The sequence below is a fragment of the Phyllostomus discolor genome, chromosome 9 (genome assembly GCF_004126475.2).
Source record: "Phyllostomus discolor isolate MPI-MPIP mPhyDis1 chromosome 9, mPhyDis1.pri.v3, whole genome shotgun sequence".
In the NCBI taxonomy this organism is placed as follows: Eukaryota; Metazoa; Chordata; class Mammalia; order Chiroptera; family Phyllostomidae; genus Phyllostomus; species Phyllostomus discolor.
In genome coordinates this window covers 6,191,145-6,210,864 of record NC_040911.2, presented here as the reverse complement: position 1 = coordinate 6,210,864, position 19,720 = coordinate 6,191,145, and the positions used below count along the sequence as shown (strand labels likewise).

Here is a 19,720-nt window from a genome sequence, read left to right as displayed (position 1 = left end):
AAAAAGTCAAGGACAGATGTTTCTAGAAAGATTCCAGAAATAAAATAGGATTGCACAGAGCTGTCCTGGTTAAAACTGGTCATGGGATCACCCTACCTTAGAACGCCTGTGACAATACAAAGTCACCCCCAGGACTGTGTATACAGGTGAGTGACTACCCCAGGACAGGTATGTGGATGTTGAATTGCCCCGCCCTTAACTCCTACTATGCCATCTTAAGGCACCTTCCTGTAATTAGAATTGGCAACCCTTAAAATTTTAACTTGGCTGGATCCTTGAAATTGAGGTAGAAAGGAATGCAAACCAGAAAGTGCCTAAAGCCTTCTGAGAGGAGTCACATTAGCTTGATCAGACAGTCTTTGTAAGGGCAAACAATTGCATTTCTTGTCTAAAACTTTTCTTAGATCATTTTTTATCTATTCTGTTTAGTGAATAGGAGTTTAACTGAAAAAAAGTTGTTCTCTCAGAATTATACGAATATAACATTCACCAGAACAATCCTGGGTTCTAGTATCACAATGACAGTTGATAGTGTCGGCCAAAATTACCCTTAAGAGATTTTTCCAAAAATGCAAATTTAAATCAGTTTTATCTTCAGCTTCTGAATCTTGAGAGCTTATTTTATTTTTCAAAATAACCATATGAAAGTAAATTTAAGATGATCTTTGACTTTGCCTATTTTATCGGACACACTGTATTGCAAAATCATATTGCTATGTTGGTCACATAAGAAGTAAAATCACACCAAGCACTTGAGAGAAAAATCACACTTTAGTACTCCCAGAATCTTCATTTGCTGACATAGTTTTTCATTTGTTAAGACATAGATAGAAAATTATAATGAAGTTATGGTATGTTAATATAAAGCATTTATTGTGTATGAGGAGCGATAAATTATGCTTTCTGTAGTAATGTTGATAAGTGCTAAAACTTATAAAACTACATAAAATATTTGAAGGTTGCAAACATTATGGGTAGCATCAATTATATTCTCAAGACTTTAGACCCATTTACCCATCGAAAGTAAAATCTGATGTAAAAATAGTGTCACTCTGTCAGTGTTGATTTATATGGATTTTAGTACAAGCCAGAATTATAGAGGACTGAATGATTTTCACCCAAATGTAGCTTCATATTAGTAACAAAACTGTATTAGACGGTGGTGTCTCATATTTCACACAGAATGCTTTATCTTCTCATTATTTTGGGGAGACATCCAAACATAAAAATGCAAAAGAGTGATAAATTCTGATGTACAGGCTAGGTTAAATATCATGGAAGTGACAGAGAAGCCAGCAACCTGTGCTAAGGACATTATGTCTGTAAAGTTTGCATTTATTACAGAGTACTATATAAACAGCATGCTGCGGCTTAATATCGTGCATTCAAGCCAAGATTTCAACTGCAGATTTCAAAATGACTCATTTACTTTTGTATGTCACTTTTTTGTTCTAAATCCAGGGCTAAAAGTGTTAACAGGCTTTTCTTAGGATGAAGATATACACTGTCTAACAGAAAAGCTATTCTTACTCACAGCTTTATGATGCTTTATACTTGGAAGTTGCTAAGAGAGTAGATCCTAACTGTGATTAATCTGATTAATCTGCAACAAATTTATTGAGACGATGTGGACTTGTCCAATGGTCAAATTCAAACTCACAGTAAATAATATTCTTTTGACCTACAGCCTGAATCTGTGATCTTGCTAACAAAAACAGATATAAGCTATTAGATGGTCTAGTAAAAAGGCAGTTTTATGAAATTAAATGCATGATGGGAATAATGGTTTAATCTATGCGTCTGTACATTCCTTGACACTGAGAACTTGTTTTGTTAGTATAAGGGTTATTAGTTATTTACAAGTATTGATTGGCCCATCCATGCTTGTATCTGAGATGCAGTTACTTTACAGCCTGGGACCTCCAAGTGATACTCAAGAAAGAAATGCCTCTTGTCAATGCAAACGTGCAAACTATTCTTTAAGTGATTTTGTTTTCTGTCCATAATCACCTGAAAATTAGGCCATTCGTATTATTCTTGGGTTGCAGTTTTGACATCTCTACTTTTAATAATATGAGAGAATTTAAGGCAAATAAATTGGTCTGTATTTAATAAATAATAATATATTCACAAAGAACACAGAGAACAATCAATCCTAGTACCCATCACTTTCAATTCATGTGTCCAAAGGCATAAGTTTCATAGGATCTAATTGTCATATCTGATGCATTTTAAGAAACAAGGATTTTTGTTTCTGAATCTCTGCTACATGTAATACTTATTACAATTCATGAAACAATTTGAAATCTGTGTAAATTTTACATATATTTCATTTAATCTTTTTATAATGGCTGTACATTATGACATATGTGTGCCATGTTAATGATAAATATTCTTAAAATATTTAAGAATATTTTTATTCTTTAAAAGAATAGTTTTTTCAGCTTTATTGAGATGCAATTGACAAGTAATATTAAATAAGTTTAAGATACATGATGATTGATACACGCATATACTGGGAAATGATAACCACAGTAAGATTAGTTAACATCTCCAACACCTGACATAATTACAATTTTGTTTTCATAGTAAGAACAGTTAGGATCTACTCTCTTAGCAACTTCCAAGTATAAACTACAGTCCTGTTAACACTACCATACCATATGTATTACATCCCTAGCCTCTAATCATCTCATAATTGGAAGTTTGTACCCTCACTGGCTAATGAATCAAACATTCAGTTAAAACAGTTTTTGAGCATGGAAACAACATTTTAAATGACCGTAACTGGGTCACATTTCAGTTTATCACATGTTAATGAATTGTATCAATTAAATTTTATAACATATTGTGTTATCAAAATTTTCTGACTCAGTGAGTGAGTGCACTAATTTTGCATAACCACTATAATCTCCCCCTATTGTAAAGACATTTCTGATCCCTGAGGTCGTCAACTCTTATATCTCATGGAAAAGTACTCTATTCTACATGTATTACATTTAAAATATTTATAAAAATGACATTGGGTTTAAAAAAAAACTTGCAAGTGTGTACAGCTCCACAGAGATATCCATCCAATTTGTTTTGAGTTTAGTCTCCACATTGCATGATTTGGATGCACAGAGAATTTTTGTCTTATAAACTTACTCCTATTTTTCTCCTGCATACCTGTAAGGTGGACCATTTTTCCTCTTTAAAATACAAAAGTATATTTTTCTTGGAAAATAAAGTTTCATACTGAAGAAACTAGTAAGTGAACATGTTTACACTTTCAAATAAACATGTTTAAATGTTTCCTTCTTGCCTTGAAGACTGAGAATATATTTTAACAAGACAAATAACTTATCAATATTCACAACATTTCAGTAGTTCCATTTTTAAAATATTTAACTTAACATGCTTATAGAAGGAAGTATACATACAGAGTTTTCAAATAACTCACTTCTGAAGCATATGCTCAAAATCGTAAATCTGTTTTTATTATTAACATATGCTCGAGGTAAATTAATATGTAATACCTTCTGGAGACATCTCTGGTACAATGGCCTCATATGGTCCATCTAGGAACTTCGGTTCATTGTCATTGATGTCCGTGACTCTGACGGAGAATTCAGACTGGGTTCCCACAGCCCTTCCGGTAGTGGCATCTATCACCTGGGCCCTCAGCGTGTAGTGGTCCCGTTCCTCTCGATCAAGCTTCTGTACCGCATATAGGACTCCTGTTTTCTCATCAATGACAAAAGTGCTTCCGGCTCCATCTCCAAAAAGCTTGTACTGGTAATTATTCTTTTCATTGTCTATCCCATATTTCAGCTGCAAGAGAAAAGAAGGATCCTTTAGTTTCCAGACATGCCAAAAGGGACACTTCTATTGTAATGATTTTATTTTCTTGCCTGCCTAGTATTCCTGAAGTTAATAATGTCGCATGATCCCTCTGTTATATTAAATAAGGTATAATATTAATTTTAAGATTAAATTCTATCACCAGGCATATTCTACTCAATCCTCAAATATACCTATTCTTCTTACTCTCATTACTTTTATTTTTAAAAGCAAAGTGAAACTGTTTACCACTCAAAGCATTAATATCATTTCTAATTTTATATAGAAACAAAGGTTATTATGACATAAGTAGCATTGGTTGTCTGTGTTTTTGCATATCTAAATTATTTTGACCTAGAGAGGAAAGTCTGCAATAAGCTCCTAATTATTGTGAACCTCTGACTTCTGTGTCTCATCATTGATGAATACGCCCTTCTTCAAAGTGACAGCTTCTCTGGAATTTTGTGTTAACCAAGAAATATAATCTTAAATTCCTAACTTTTCTCATAGCTCAAGGTACAACGTATTACTCTGTACTAATTAATACTTTTTGTCTATGTATTGGGGAGAATACCTGAAGATATCTCAAGCAACTAATTTTAATCATTTTAATGATGTATTGAATATCACTGCCATGCAGTAAAAGAATCAAACTGTTACTAATAATAAAAAGGTAATTAAAAAGTTCTATCTCTTTTAATTCGATAATCCTTCCTTATCATACAATAAAAAGGAAGGCTCATGACCCAATAAGAAATTAAGGAAAATGAATGTCCTCTCAAATAAACATATCAAATGAAAGCAAAGCATGAGCCATGGTTTTCAAATACCATTTTGAAGTAGTTTGAAAATGTGATTCAATATTAGAATGACAATAACTCAAATTCAGTAGTAAATACATGTATTTCAAGTATATTTAGAAGGCAATTTCCATAGATCAGTGGGCTTGATCTTTTTAAAGACACAGATTTAAATTTTAAAAAAAGCAAAAAGTTACATTTTGAACACCTGCCTCTTAATGTCACAAGGTGCATAAGTGAAAAAAACACATTTAAATTCCACGCATTCTAGTATTATAAAAGTCCTACATTTCCACTCAAAACATATCTTCCTAATGAAGCAGTTATCATCAATTTGGCAAATCAACATCACTTGAAATGTTTGCTTCATTATGCTTTCCAAACTTAATCGCTTTTAACAAATAGATCAAAAAGGAAGTTCCACTGGACACGACAGCTAAATTTTGTTCTTACCAGCTGTTTAACTACAAGCACCTAACCATGCACTATTAGTCTCATTCCAACTAGTTATCTATGTGTGTGATTTAAGCCTAAGGAGGTCTTTTTAGAGGGGGAACCTATCTGGTTGACTATTTTCAAAACTACATTTACAGAATGAAAAAAAAAAAGTAGGCAAAATCAATTGCTACGTGAAAGGGACAAAAGGGGAGGGAGATTTGTGTAGGGAGCCGAAAAATAAAAGCTAGAACCAGTGACGGTTAACTAGGGAGGCAGTCCCTGCTCTGAGGGCACTGAGGCACTGCCCTGCTGAGCGGTGCTGGCCGCCAGCTGGGGTTCGAGGGCCCGCTGCTGCTGCCAGTGAATGCAGAGCCTACGGAGCTCCATGGAGCCTACTGTCAATGTAGTTAGGGAGCCCCAGTTACATAGCAGACACTTCATTATGGACCTCATTCGTGGCTCTCTGCCTGTGATTTACCTGCAGTCATCTTAGAAAATAAAAAGGGATGAGGTACACTACTTGTGGGCACACACAGTTTGAAATCAGTCCATTTGCCTAACATCCTAAGCTGAGCCTTTGGTTGCGTGTACATTTGGATGATGGACTAGATGAGCTCCTGTGGTACCTGGACAGCAGGCTAACTCTGCAGCTCTCCTGGAAGGGTCAGAGGAAAGGAGTTAATGAATTTTGAGTACTTCACCCTTTGGGCCCAATTAAATTTTAGTGCCAGTTAATTAGCAGTTAAACTTAACTTCCATCCATTCATCTAGAGAAAGAGCTTTACAGAAAAAGACAGGATATTGGAATTTCCTCTGTTGAAAGAAAAAACAAAGAATAATAAAAACCAAAAATGTAGATAGGAAATGTTCTTTCTCATAAAGGAAATTCTTTTAAAACATATTCTTATAAGAAAGCAAAAATAATTATTCTTTATACTCCAACTTCACTCATCAAAACAAAAATAGCATAGGCTCTCGAAGCTACTTAACTGTAAAAGGATTTGGTATTAACCTGCTTCATTAAAAATGAATGAGGGGTAGATCAACCCCTACTTTGCCTGACAGAAAATTAGGTTAAATACCATTGGTCATATTGCTGTTCTCAGTGTAGTTGCTTAGATCCATTCCCAAAAACAACACCATTAAGTTCCCAGATGTTGGTGATGGCGGCTGCCCTTTTTATATGGGAGTCGCCAGTGAACTTGGAAAACCAGTGCTTTCCCTCTCTCTATATCATTCGTGGATACTTGAGTGGCTAACAAATCGGAAACAATTAATTATGCAGGTATTCCAAGTTTTTGAATGGCTCTACTGAGAATATTGAAAATTCACCAAACACCAAAACTGCCTCGACTCATGTGTTTAGGTTTCCATGTTACTTCCCGTACTGTTTTCAGAAAACCAGTACCTGGCCAATGGAACGATTAGTACTGTTCATCTCCTCTTGCACAAAAAACTGGTTCCACACCCAGTCTCGCTTCACTCTCCAATGAGACCCCCCCGGGTGCTCAGCTTTCTCAGTTTTACAGTTTCCGGTGGCCATAAGGTAAGGCCATAGGAGAGGAATCCCCAGCAGGAAAGGCAGCAAAAAGGAACAATTCATTCTGCCCCTTTGGCTCCAGCTCATACTCTCAGGAAGGCACAATATGTTGCCGACGAAAATGTGATGATTCTTTATAATCTTTGTAAACTCTTAGGTAATTTTCATGTCCTAAAGAACAAGAAACAAAACAAAATTTGACATTTTAAAAATACTTTTTTTTCCCTCACATAATTGCTAAAGAAAGGATACAACCTTTGCATTCGTAAAAATGGAACAAAAGTACACATTTAATGTACGATTCAATTAAGCCAGTTAATTATATCTTGTAGCTCAGCAATAACATGAGTGGAATAATTATAAATTTCTGTTCAGGCACTGTTCAGTCTAAGCTGTAGGCAAATCTGCCTGAAGGTTGGAAAGTTGCTCCGGCAGCCTCCTTGGTTGACAACTGACACGCAGGTAGACTTAAAAAAAGAAAACAAACCTGTTTAATTCTTCCATTTTATCTTAGTTAAATAAAACAAACAAGCAAACAAACTATCCCACTAAAGCAGCAGTCATACCAGCAGAAGGAAATGTAGTATGTCTCTTGTATTTCAATGGAAATATATTTTTTCATACAATTTTCCAAACTATCATTTATGTCGTATTCAATAAACAAAAGGACGATTTACCTAAAAGCCCAGGGGATTTAATAATCACGGATCCTGATGTTCTAAAACACTGTGGATAGAAAGTCCGTGCCTGACAGTTACCCATTATGCTATGAAAGATAGGAAACGAAATTGTTTTTCTTGTAACAAAGACATGCCTCCATTTTCAGAAAGTAAATACAGAATTATAGTGTCTGGGTAAACATGGCTGAGTACTTTTAATATGTAAGACAAAAGATGAAAGGTCTCTTCTATTATATGCTGTTAAAACAAAAAACTCAAACTGTGAAATTGTCCATTTGAAACTCTCCGTTTACCTGGGACTGACCATACCAGCTCTCTCTGAAATGACTTCTATGTAAATGGGAAGCTTTGCATTTTCCATATCTACAGAGCACATCCGTACAACCAGATTGGATTTGTTTGTTTGGGATTCATGAAGGAAGAAGAAGAATTTTGCCAGATCTAGAATGGACTTGGATGTCACAATCAACAGCGACAACAAAAAGCCATTGAGTTCCCATTTCTGGTAGGGGTGTCCTGTGTGATCCTGTTTTAGACATCCATGTATTTCTGGACAACCCCTGAGAGACGTTGCAGGTCTTTGGCTCTCTTAGGAAGAGCTGGAAAGCACCTAATTAAGAACGAGCACACGGTGGAGAGGCTGTGGTCTCCCGGGAGCTCCTTGCAGCAAGCGTGTTCTTTGATATCAGTTTCCTTCACAAAGGTCATGAGGAGATGCAGCTGAGGTGAAACTTGAAGACAAATCTCACCCTCACGTGACTATTTGAGATGCATGTAAAGTATGTGATTTAGAGATTGTTAAATATGTATATTCAATAGCTAGTGAATAATGAAAACATTTGGACTGTGTAGTTTCTTTTATTGGAAGATACTTTGCATAAGTTTAGGAAATTATCACTAACAGTAATTTAAGTAAGCTTGTAATGTTGGGCAAATAACATTTTTGTTAACTTTATATTAAGATAGTTTCAAACATCTAGAAATATAGAAAATAGTATAATAAACACTTAGACACCATCTCTCAACTTAGTATTACCAAGACTAGCACAATCTTATTTCATCTGCGTACATATTCATTTTCTAATATTAATACAAATTTCACACATTATAGCATATTAACCATTCATTACACAGAGACACATGCACTCAGGCAAAAGGGTGTATTTAGCCACTTAAAAATCAAAATTTTAATATTGTAAATGAATAAATCTTTGGATGAATACAATCAAATATTCAACTAGTGTTCAAATTAAAATTAGGTATCTTTGATTCAGGATTCAATTATGTCCACCAGTGTGGCTTATTAATACATTCCTTCTGTCTCATTTAGTCCATAGGTTTTATCACTCTAAAATTTAATTTTTCTTTTAATTTATGAGTTGGACAAACAATGTGACTTATCCTGTACAGTTTCCCGCAGTAAGAATTTTGCTCACTCTGTCCCATAGTGTGATTTAATGTGTTTGTTTACTTTCTTTAAATAAGTAGAGGCTTGATTTGAGGCAATTTTAAGTATGTGTCAAAAATATTTGTTGCTGATGCTCTGTACTACCTATTGCATTATGTCTGGAGGCATAAAATACCTAATTTTTTTTCACATTTTGTTTTTAGTGTTCAAGTTGTTCTTGTTTCAAGATTCATTAGTAGATTCACGTAACATCAATTGGTTCATTTATTATGAGTTTCCTAGTCACATTTTGTTTTAAAGTTTTATCAGTCATTGATGATTATTGCCTAAACTATTTCAGTGACCACATAGTGAAACATAACAGAAAAATACAAACTTAAAAAGCACCAAGAGGAACCCCTACAATTGAAAATATAATATCTAAAAACAAAACTCACTGGATGGTTTTACCAAAATCCTGAACACTACAGAAGAAAATGCATTGGTTGTGAAGACTGTGTAATAGAAATTACTCAAACCAAAGTACAAAGTGCAATAGCAAAAATAGTTTTATAATAAATTTTAGTAACTTTGGAACTATCTGAAGTGGTATAACAAATATGTAATTTGAATCCCCAAAAAGAAGAAAGAGAGATTGGGATAAAATAATGAGAATGGTCCATGGTTTCTCAGATTTGCAGAACAATAGCACACCCCCCAAAAAAGAAATCTCAGTACACATGAAACAAGAGAAAAAAAAACAAAAAAAAATTGGCACGCTATTTTTAAATTACTAAAATAAAATGCAAATAGTAAATAATAAAACCTCACCAGAAAAACAAGCAGTAATAAAATCTAATAAATGTTCATCACAAATAATGCAGGACTGGTGGAATTTTATATATATATATATAGCTCTGAGAGAGAGCTTTCAGCCTATAATTATACAACATTCACAACAGGGGCAATATAAAGCAGAGTATAAAAAATAACCAACAGTATAACTGATCTCTGAAAATATTAAGAAAATGTTTTCAGAATTAAGGGTATATGAATCTATATAATATAATATAATGAGATGGAAATATAAAATATATAGGTAAATATAAAAAGTGATTTTGTTGTATTAATATTTTAAATGTAATTTTACTGTTTATACATTAATAACAATGTATTTCAAGATATATAACATATGTAGAATAAAATCTATAATGATGACGGCACAAACAGCAAGATGTGGGAAATAAAGACATCATAGAACTGGGATTTGACAACTCTGAACGTGACCGATGCACACCCAAATGAGCTATAGATGCACTCAGTAACATCTCAAAGTAACGATGCTGGGGGAGAGGAGCTGGACAAAAAGTTCATGTATGGCTCCATTCATAAGTCATCCCAGAAAATTTCAACCCGTCACAGTGACAGAGAGCAGGTTGGTAGTTGAGAGAGAGTGGCAATAAGGAAGGGACAGGAAGGATGCCTGGGTCATGAGGAAACTTTGTGGGTTGATGACCGTACCTCTGTTCCTGATTGAGATGATGGTCTCACAGAAGTAAACATATATTAATCTATAAACTAACAGTTTTTATTCCTTTATACATGATGAAGCTTTCAAGTTTCTGCACTTGAGAGGCAAATATAAATCAGATTAATTAGGAAAACATATAAAAAAAGAAAGTTCAAATTAGGGTACTATATAATACTAATTATAGAAGTGTTTCAAAAAATTAGAGGATGATGCCCCATGAGACTATGGCCATAAATAGACTTTGTAAAATAACTCCAGGTAAAAAAAAAATGACCTGCAAAATGTATCATGATAATTACCAAGATAGTACGGAAAGAAAGTGGTTCAAAGTTTGAAGTTTAGAATTATCTGTCACATTCTTCTCCCTCTAAAACAATCCCAAGCATGTGTATCAAATAGCGATACTCATTAAATCTGGGTGACTTTTCTACCATAGGTTATATTTTTCAGGTTATGTGTGTGATTGAAATATTTCACAAGTAAATTTAAAATTACAAGTCAAATGTAATTTTATAATCCCAGGCCATAATAAAACAGATAGGCATATCCTTTCGCTGGAACTTTTCTGTATAAAAACACAAAAATGAAATGAAGCAATAACAATGTCTGAATGATGAAATAATGTGGCTTTGTTTATCCTTTTCCACATTCAAAATTTTCTATAATGGTCAGAAAAAAAATACTCTTCTATTTCAGGGGAAGAGAAAACATTTCAAATAATAGTCCACTTGTGATTGAAGACTGTTGGCAGCTGTCAACAGCGCCAGACTGAGAAATACTCAGGGCTGAGTCCAGGCTAATAAGGAAAAATGCTCCCAATTAGTATTCTGAAACGGTCCCCAGAGAAAGGAGCGGTGACATCTTTGCCCTACATCTGCAGTTCTGGTTATATTTTCCAATCGGATGGATGCTTAAAGAAAAACCTGTGTATTATTCTAATATGGAAAAAAGAAGATCATGCTAATACTTTCTCAAGTTAGTGTATTTAGGTTTAATCTCCTTGCCAGAGCCTAGGCACAATGACTTATATTCATTAAATAAAATGTAGAGCGACTGCACTCTACAGGATACTTCAAAATGTACAATGTATACTATTAAAATGATATTGATATTAACATATTGCATACAATTTTACTAACATCTAAATAACATTATTTTTATAAGCATTAAATATTAAGTCCAAGTAGAGTCACATGGTTTTATTATTGAAAAGTATATTTCATCGATTGTATTACATCATATAGGAAGGAATTTATATCTAGAAACTTTAAGTGGCCTTCCCAGTACTGAGTAGTTATTTAACACTAAAGGCAGGGCTGGAAACCTAATCTTAAGGGGAAAGAGTGAACAATATAAGCTATGCTTTCCTGAACAGAAGAAAGGAAACTCATAGATCTCTAACATCATGCACAATATCTGTCACTATCAGTTCACCTTCAGAATTTGAATAAAGACCTATAATTTGCATTATAGTGTTTGGACAAGTCTTGAAACCAGACACTAACAACGCTTTCTATTATCCCCTTTCAGGACACCTCCATCTCAGCTGGTCTCAAGATTCATGGGATTGATTGAAAAGAAAACAAGGAAGAATAGGTCGGAATGATGGGTTTGGTGGCTGTGAGAGGGAGGAGAAAAGTGGTAGCTGGGGAACTGCGGATGGGGTAAATATAGAAACTTAATCCTATTTGCCATCTCTTAAAAATCAGAAGAAACTTGGCGGCCTCAGAGAGCAACACTCCCCATGAGGTCGTTTAAAGGGCTTTCTCAGAATCGCTATTAGGGAACAGGGAGAGAAAGGAGGGTGGATGCAGGCTGTGTGCCTAAGTGAGAAGGAAGCGACACTTCCGGACCCCAAATTGGGATGGTCCCTATGCCAACCAACTCCCTTGCCCCAGATCTGGAATATAAAAGATCGTTCTTTGTCCCGCTTATGAACTCGCATGAAACTGTGCGTAGTTACTGTCACAAATAAAAGCTGCGCGCTGCAGATAAAGCATCGTCAAGTCAGAATGCCTGTCTACGGGCGTCTCTAACCTTCTTGGGCAGCACAGCCTTCTCCAGTCACTGTCTGTGTGCTGTCCTAAGATAGGGACCAGCAAGGGCCACTCCCTGCCTGGACTGGCCACTGTGAACTCGGTTTTTGAGCAGCAAGGAGGGCTGTCGGCTAATGAACACCAGGTTTGGAGTGCTCAGCACTGACAGGTTGAGCCCAAGTGTGCAGAATATTCTAGAATGAGAAGAGACAGAGTCCCGTTGATGAAATACACACTGGTGAAATCTCATTAAATAAAACAAAACAAAACACATCCCATGTTTTCCCCTCTTCCACGAACTACCAATGCACGGTTTCTCCTTGTTATTTCAAGGTTAAATCTTTGCATGCCTCTGTGCTGAAGATTCTGTCTAAAACTCCTTTCGGACCCTATTTCTAATTATATGTTGTGAATGTAATTAATCTGTATAAAACTCAATTATGTCTTTGCCATTTTGTAATCTAATATTAATTTACCTGTTACATGTCCATAGGCTATTTCTTACACTTCTTTTCCTGCGTGATTGCAGTCAAACCTGGAAAATATTTTCTCTTATAGAATCTCTTTCCCCCTTAATGTCCTTTTAAAAATAAGGAACTAGGACAAATAAAGCAATGCCTTATTTCTAATATCCACAACATTATTTGAATGTGACATTATTTAAGGAGGTACACCCATGTACATGTGGCTATATGTTTATTTTCATTGTATCATTTAAAAACACTGGAAATTCCCTGTCTTAAACCTATTCATTTGGAGAAGATGCATCAAACTGGTTTCACAGTTGACAAGGACGCAAGCGAATAAAAACAAATTTCAAAATGCATGCTCACATAACATTATTCAGCCATTGAACGTGGTGCTGTAACGTTGCTTTAAAGGGGAACCCTTTTGCACTGTTGGTGGGAATGCAGGCTGGCGCAGCCACTGTGGGAGGCAGTAAGAAGATACCTCAAAAAAAGTAAAAATGGATCTGCCTTTTGACCCAGCGATCCCATTTCTGGGAACATATCTGAAGGAACCCAAAACACTGATTGGAAAGCACATAAGCACCCCTATGTTCACTGCAGCAGCATTATTTGCAATTGCCAAGATATGGAAGCAGCCCAGGTGTCCATCAGTAGGTGAGGGGGTAAAACAACTATGGGGCCTTTACATAATAGAATTTTACTCAGCCATAAAAAAAGGAAATTTTACCCTTTGCAACAGCATGGATGGACCTGGAGAATATTAGGTTAAGTGAAATAAGCCCGACAGAGAGAGACAAATACCATGTAATTTCACTCATATGTGGAATCTAATGAACAAACTGAACTAATGAGCCAAATGGAGACAGACTCCTAGATGGGGAATAGATGACAGCTGGTGGGGGGAGGGGAGGGGGGAGGGGTGGAGCAAAAAGGAAAAAGGACTCATGGACACAGACAACAGGGTGGCAATTGCTTGGGTATAAGGGGCTCAAATGGTAATAGAAAATATAATAAAGATTAAATAAAAATATTGCTGTTAAGAAAATAAACTTTTAAGTTAAAAAAATAAATACATATAAAATGATACCACTTATTTAAGGAAAAAATGTAGACAAACACAGAGAAGAAGATGTGGAAGATTATGCCCTTTTATGCAGATAGAAATCATCTCTGAAACCAGGAATTATACATGGATCTAAATTTCCCTCATGTGTATTTGTTTTAATATTTCTTTGTTTAACATACACATACATAATTTTATAATAGATTATAAAATGCTTTCACATAAATGTAGGTTTTCAACACCGTAGTGAAGATCAAGAGATTACCGTTTATTGATTCTGGGGTTATTCTCCCAAGTGCGTGAGCTGAGAGGTTCTGAAGGCAGCCCGGTGAGCTCAGGGGCGTCACTTGTGCAGCGGGATGACAATGCGGAGAACAGTCACCACCCACTGACTCCATTACTGGGGACAATTGGCCCAATCCCTGCGTGCCTCAGTGACCTCCTGGGAGATATGAGGGTAGTAACAGTGCTATCTCTTATGGGTTATCTTGATTGAATGAGAATCTGCATCCAGTATACTGTGGGACACCTACCAAGTGTTCCGTGTTTTCATCTAACGGGACAAACGCCTTCCTAGCAGCGGGTGGTGAAGATCTGACCACTTCCGTTCTTCTAAACTTTGAAATACTCAGCCACTGCTATTTTTGCAAACAATGCGCACGCATGTAAAACTTTATAAATGACTATTGCAAAAACAGCATAGGATGCATTATGCCTGATGCATGTGTTCTACGTGGATTTTCAAATGATTTGGATGTCATTATATTTTTTTCCCGGGCCTGGCTAAATGACGATGACAAATAAAACGTGTCATGCTTGAAGCAATATGTGATATTGCACGGGCATATATAGGCTGCAAATGATCCCAGTGTGACTCAGAACAATTATGTTTTCAAAGAAGACTAATTATGACTTAACGGATGAAAATATTATAATCTATGCACTTATACCATTTGTAACTGGGTCTAATTAGAAATTGTCTTTTCTATGACCTCTTCTTGGTTACATAAAGATAATTATTCCATCTGTGAAAACTTATAAAAACATAATGTATTCTGGAAGCCTTGTGGAAAGCTGAGCTAAGCTCGGCTACACTCGCTTCTCATACAGAAAAGTAGATGGCTATTAATATAATGTCTCCATCTTTAGGAAACCATTGAGTAGCCCTGACTGAAAGAACATCTCAGGAGGCTTATACTGTGTGATGCTCAGGAAGTTCCAAAGCTTAAATTGAAAAAGAAAGAAAAAAAAACTTCTAAAATTATGGTTTCTAAAGTGACCTTTAAAAAAAGAGAAAACTTTGTTCTTCCTCAGTTTAAAGAAGCATGTCTAACTTCTTACGCTGGAGTCTGAGGCAAGAAACTCAGTGTGAAGCATATAGTAAAATGTGGCCCGTGGGGCTGTAAGTGGCAATATCATTATAGAGAAATTAGTCTTTTCCTTTCTTTCTTTTAGTTTGAATGATTATTTATAAAATGAAAAAATGAAGGCCTTACAACATCTATTAACAACCCCCTTTATTACTTAAGCATTTTTATAATTCCTTATAGAGGAAGAGTACTGATGGTTAGTGGCTGGGTGTAGACTATACCTTAAAATCTAATTTTTTTTATGTTATAGACACAACCTCAATATTCATTTCAAAGAAGGGACTCTGTATTGCGTGACTCTATTTAAAATCTTAACTATTTAAGGCCCTGGCTGGTGAGGCTCAGTGGATTGAGCACCGGCCTGCGAACCAAAGAGTTGCTGGTTCAATTCCCAGTCAGGGCACATGCCTGGGTTGTGGACCAGGTCCCCAGCGGGGGACACACCAGAGGCAACCACACATTGATGTTTCTCCCTCTCTTTCTCCCTCTCTTCCCCCTCTCTAAAAGTATAAATAAATAAGTAAATAAATATATAAATAAATAATTACCTTGTCCACTTAAGCCCAGAAGCAGGGATATTTTAATGGAAACATATTTAGTTGTCTCAAATGAAATGTTCGGTGCTTCAGCTGAAATATCTTGGAGAGTCTGTAGTATCTGTTGTCTTACTTCCCTCTCAATGTCTACCTTTATGTTTAATTTATATTTCTTTTTATTTTAATCACTAGTTCCAATACAGTATTAGTCACCAGTGAAAGAATTTGAGTCCTCTACTCTGTGCCTAAAAGCACCAGCGATTCCAGGGCATTGAAATGGTTGCTCTGCTGTGCCCTCCCTGCCACTCTGGAGGGTTCGCTGCCATCCTGAAGGTGCCGATGCTTCCCAGCACTCGGGCTAATTGTGGGCCCCAGAAAGGGTGATGGGAGTGAGAGAAAAATGAGCAACTGGAAACAGAATTCACAAAACTTGATGACCAACTGGATTTCAAGAAAGATTGCGCAGGTAGGGAGTATCCACAGTAGGTTTGGAAACACTGAGGCTAAGGTACCTGCGGAAATCACGGCCAAAGTTCCTAAACGGGAGCACGGTGACTCCAGACTCAGAGAGAACTGTCATTTCTATCCTCATACCTTCCCTTCCGCCCCATTGCTCTAAGAAACTGTTGGCTTCAATTGTGTAAGATTTCATAAACTATCCCTAAACACTGGATAATTAGTAAGCCAAAATAGATGTGACTAGAATATGAAATATGAATTTAAAAAGGAACTAAAATATTTAGTCTCTGTGGAAGACATCCTATTGTTTACCAGTATCCCTCTTGCAATCGGGTAGGTTGACCTGACCAGTTTGGCTAATGACATGTAAATAAATGGGATTTCTATCAGTTCAGAACTGAAGCTAGGGAAGGCCTGGGAATAATTGTCTTCTCTCTGCCTTCTTTGGCAAGCAAGAGCTGTAGTTAGGAGAAGGTGGAGGCTCGGTCAAGCTTGGACCACCGAGTGAGGGTGGGGAGCGGGGGGCTGCACCCCCACTGACTGCCATTAAGTACTTGAGGTATGAGCTTGCTGGGAACTGGCCAGTTCCTGGTAACCCCGCCTAGCGCTCCAGTGACACCCCAGCTCTATTCCAGCCACCTTCACAGATACCTCACATGCTCTCCTGTTAGTCTTCCTTGTCATTCAGTGAGAGATGTTAATTATTAACCCTTTTAAAAGCAGAAGAAAAAAGATCAAAGTGAGCTTATATAAACTAAGGAGGGAAAGGAAGTCCCCAAGGCCAGCTACAGGCCAAAGCTGGAGTAAAGCCTTGACAGAGGAGATAACAATGCCTGGACCGGAAGGACCACAAGAAGCTGAACAGGGTCAGCATTGGGGAGAAGTAGGATGGGCCCCGGGACAAGTTCATTTGCATATTAATTTCCAAACACTATTTCAAACAGCAGACCAGGTTAAAGGACTTCTAAATTAAGATATTAAGGTTACAAATCCCCACAGCCTGTGGAATCCAGCTAATCCCTTCCTGTGTCTGTGTCAAGACCTGATTTTTCCAGGGTCTCTTCTCCACAATATTAGGTACTAACTTCATTCTTCTGCCATTTCTTCACAATTTTTAAAGCAAATGCTTAAAGTCTTTTTTCCTGAGGTTTTTTTCCCTGAAATTTTACGATTTGTCTGGTGCACTCAGAGGCACATGCATTTTCTATGCACTCATTACCAGGACATCATGCATGCACACCCACAATAGGTGAAATATTGAAATCAGTTTTGGTTATGCCATCAAAAACTAAAACTAGCAAAATTCTTTTATGTTCAGAGTTACAATAAAAATGTTTAAAATTAAAATTAGATATAAAGGCATTTAATTTCCTAGAAAGTAACCAATTTGAAATCTTTTTCTTTGAAGTGCATAGCAAATTTTTATTCTTTCTTAGGTAATTAGTTGAAGTATTAAGTTTTGTTTTATTTTGGAGTTACAGAGAAACAGAGAGAGAGACATACATTTGTCCTGGTGGTATGTATTTCCAGGAGGTGGCAAGCAGAAACTAATTTGTCGTTAGCTGTTTCTCATGTGTGATGTTAATTAACACCTAAAATAGCAGCGCTTAATAGTTGGAAATAAAAAAACAGATGCTAAACTTTTACAGTAAATACATTTTTTTTCATTTTGTGAGTGATTCTAAAGATAAAAGGAAGTTAGGAGTAGTAAATGAAGAATATGCAGCTGACGATGAGGCTACAGTTACACACTCATAAGACAGTAGCTGCAGGTGTAATGGTCTTGGAAAGTATTTTAACAAATATAGGAAAAAATCAAATCCCCTTAACATGAATGGCAGGCTTTTCTAGTAAATAAATGCCTGCTCTCTATGACCCAAGATAAAATTTTGGTACCACACTTTAATTGCAAATAAAATGTACATAAAAATAAAAGAGATGTTTTTAAATCTAGAAAACAGTAAATGTATACCTCCAGGTGATAGGATGGGTTAAAAATACACATAAATTTATGGAAGGAAAACTATCATAAATATAGTTGATCTAAGATAAAAATGGACTTAACATGAGAGAGTAAGAATATCTTTTTTAGTTTTCTGATGCCCTTGTAATTGATTCCAGGGAAGATAAACATGTTTTTTTTTTAAGTGCTTAAATGTAGAAGCATTCAGTGTAATATGGATGAATGACTAAATTATTGAGTAAGTAAACTTTTCTTTTATCTTAAAAATTTGGGTTATATGGAGCATGAGCCACTTCAGTTTACCGTGGGTAGGGAGATTAATGCATTCTGTGGAAAGGAATGATACTTTTATATGAAATAATTCCTCACCTAATTTTTTTTAAAATCTGGCATCCCTGAAACCATTTTTCACAATATATAGAAGCCAGCTAATTAATACCTCACTAAGATTTGTACTAACAACTCACACATGTACAGCTGGGCCATGTTTCCCTGTTTCTTCATGCTCTACAAGACAAAAACTCAGAGATATCTTTATAACACAATTTCACACAGTCTCACACAAATCATCCCTATGAGTGAAGAGCTGTGTGTTTTAAACAGTTAAAACTTATATACATCTATGTAACACTTATATATAAGTGACTTTATTAAATATATATTTTATAAAATGACATCGCATTTTAATGTGGTCATAAATTACCAAATGAGTCAACATGTAAATCTGAAATGTGTCCTGTGACAAATGTATAGATGCACATGTGTATATGTGTGTGTGTGCATGTAAACACACACACTTATTTATTACTAACCAAGACATTTGGAATCAGCTCCTGATGTGCCCACAGAATGGGCACGTTCGATAGGCGTTAGATGGAAGAGCAGATCAAGAGGCAAAGAAAAAGCAGCGTCTCACTTAGGAGGAGGGTCCCCATCCAGCGGAAAAGTGGTGTCACGGCCCCTGCATTTTTCATCTGTCACTTTGGGAAAAGGGTTCTCTTTTGCTTTGCTGGATCAAGAGCAGTTTTAAGCACAAGCAAGAAATATTTGTTTAGTAAGAAACAATACTTCTAAAATTCAAACAAAAGATGCATCTCTGTTCTTTTCTCTTTATTGTTTTTTTGTGTTCTGGTGATAGCCCATGTTTGTCTTTGAATTTTGGTAGTGTAATCCTTTTATCAAAGGGTGTCAGAATCTCCACTAGAGATTTTTAAATAGATGGCAAACTCTTGGAAACGAGCCAGCTGTAATTCAACATAAAAGCAGAAAACGGTGGCATTTTTCTGTCCTGTGATTTATGGATAACTCACTCATTTTCATAGGAATGACATTTCTAAGTTTTGCACTTAGAGAAAATGACTTAGGTTATTTTAAGCCATAACTGACTGATATGCCAGAATTATTTCCACTTTAACATACTATTCTGCACATTGATGATGATCCTTTATTATGTAAATTCATAGCATAAAGGGACATAAAAATGTGGATGTACTAATCCTGAATGTTTATACATCACTGTCCTGTAATAACATTTTAAACTTTTACTTTATTGAGAACACATCAGTTTATAACGTTATATAAGTCTCAGGTGTGCTCCAGGGTGCTCACCGCCAAAAGTCTAGTTC

The 19,720-nt window shown here is 36.0% G+C and overlaps 1 protein-coding gene across 3 annotated transcripts in view; it reads right to left on the bottom strand.

Annotated features, from left to right (window-relative positions):
• Nucleotides 1-19,720, bottom strand: part of CDH19 (cadherin 19) — a 55,012-nt gene that overhangs the window by 24,523 nt on the left and 10,769 nt on the right. For all 3 annotated transcript variants that reach the window (XM_036010157.1, XM_028524697.2, XM_036010158.1), the window contains exons 2-3: nt 6,469-6,771; nt 3,519-3,813 (exon numbers count right to left, since the gene is read on the bottom strand). In XM_036010157.1, coding sequence (XP_035866050.1) covers nt 3,519-3,813; nt 6,469-6,687 — 514 coding nt within the window. In that variant the 5' untranslated portion in view covers nt 6,688-6,771. The remainder of the gene's footprint in view (nt 1-3,518; nt 3,814-6,468; nt 6,772-19,720) is intronic.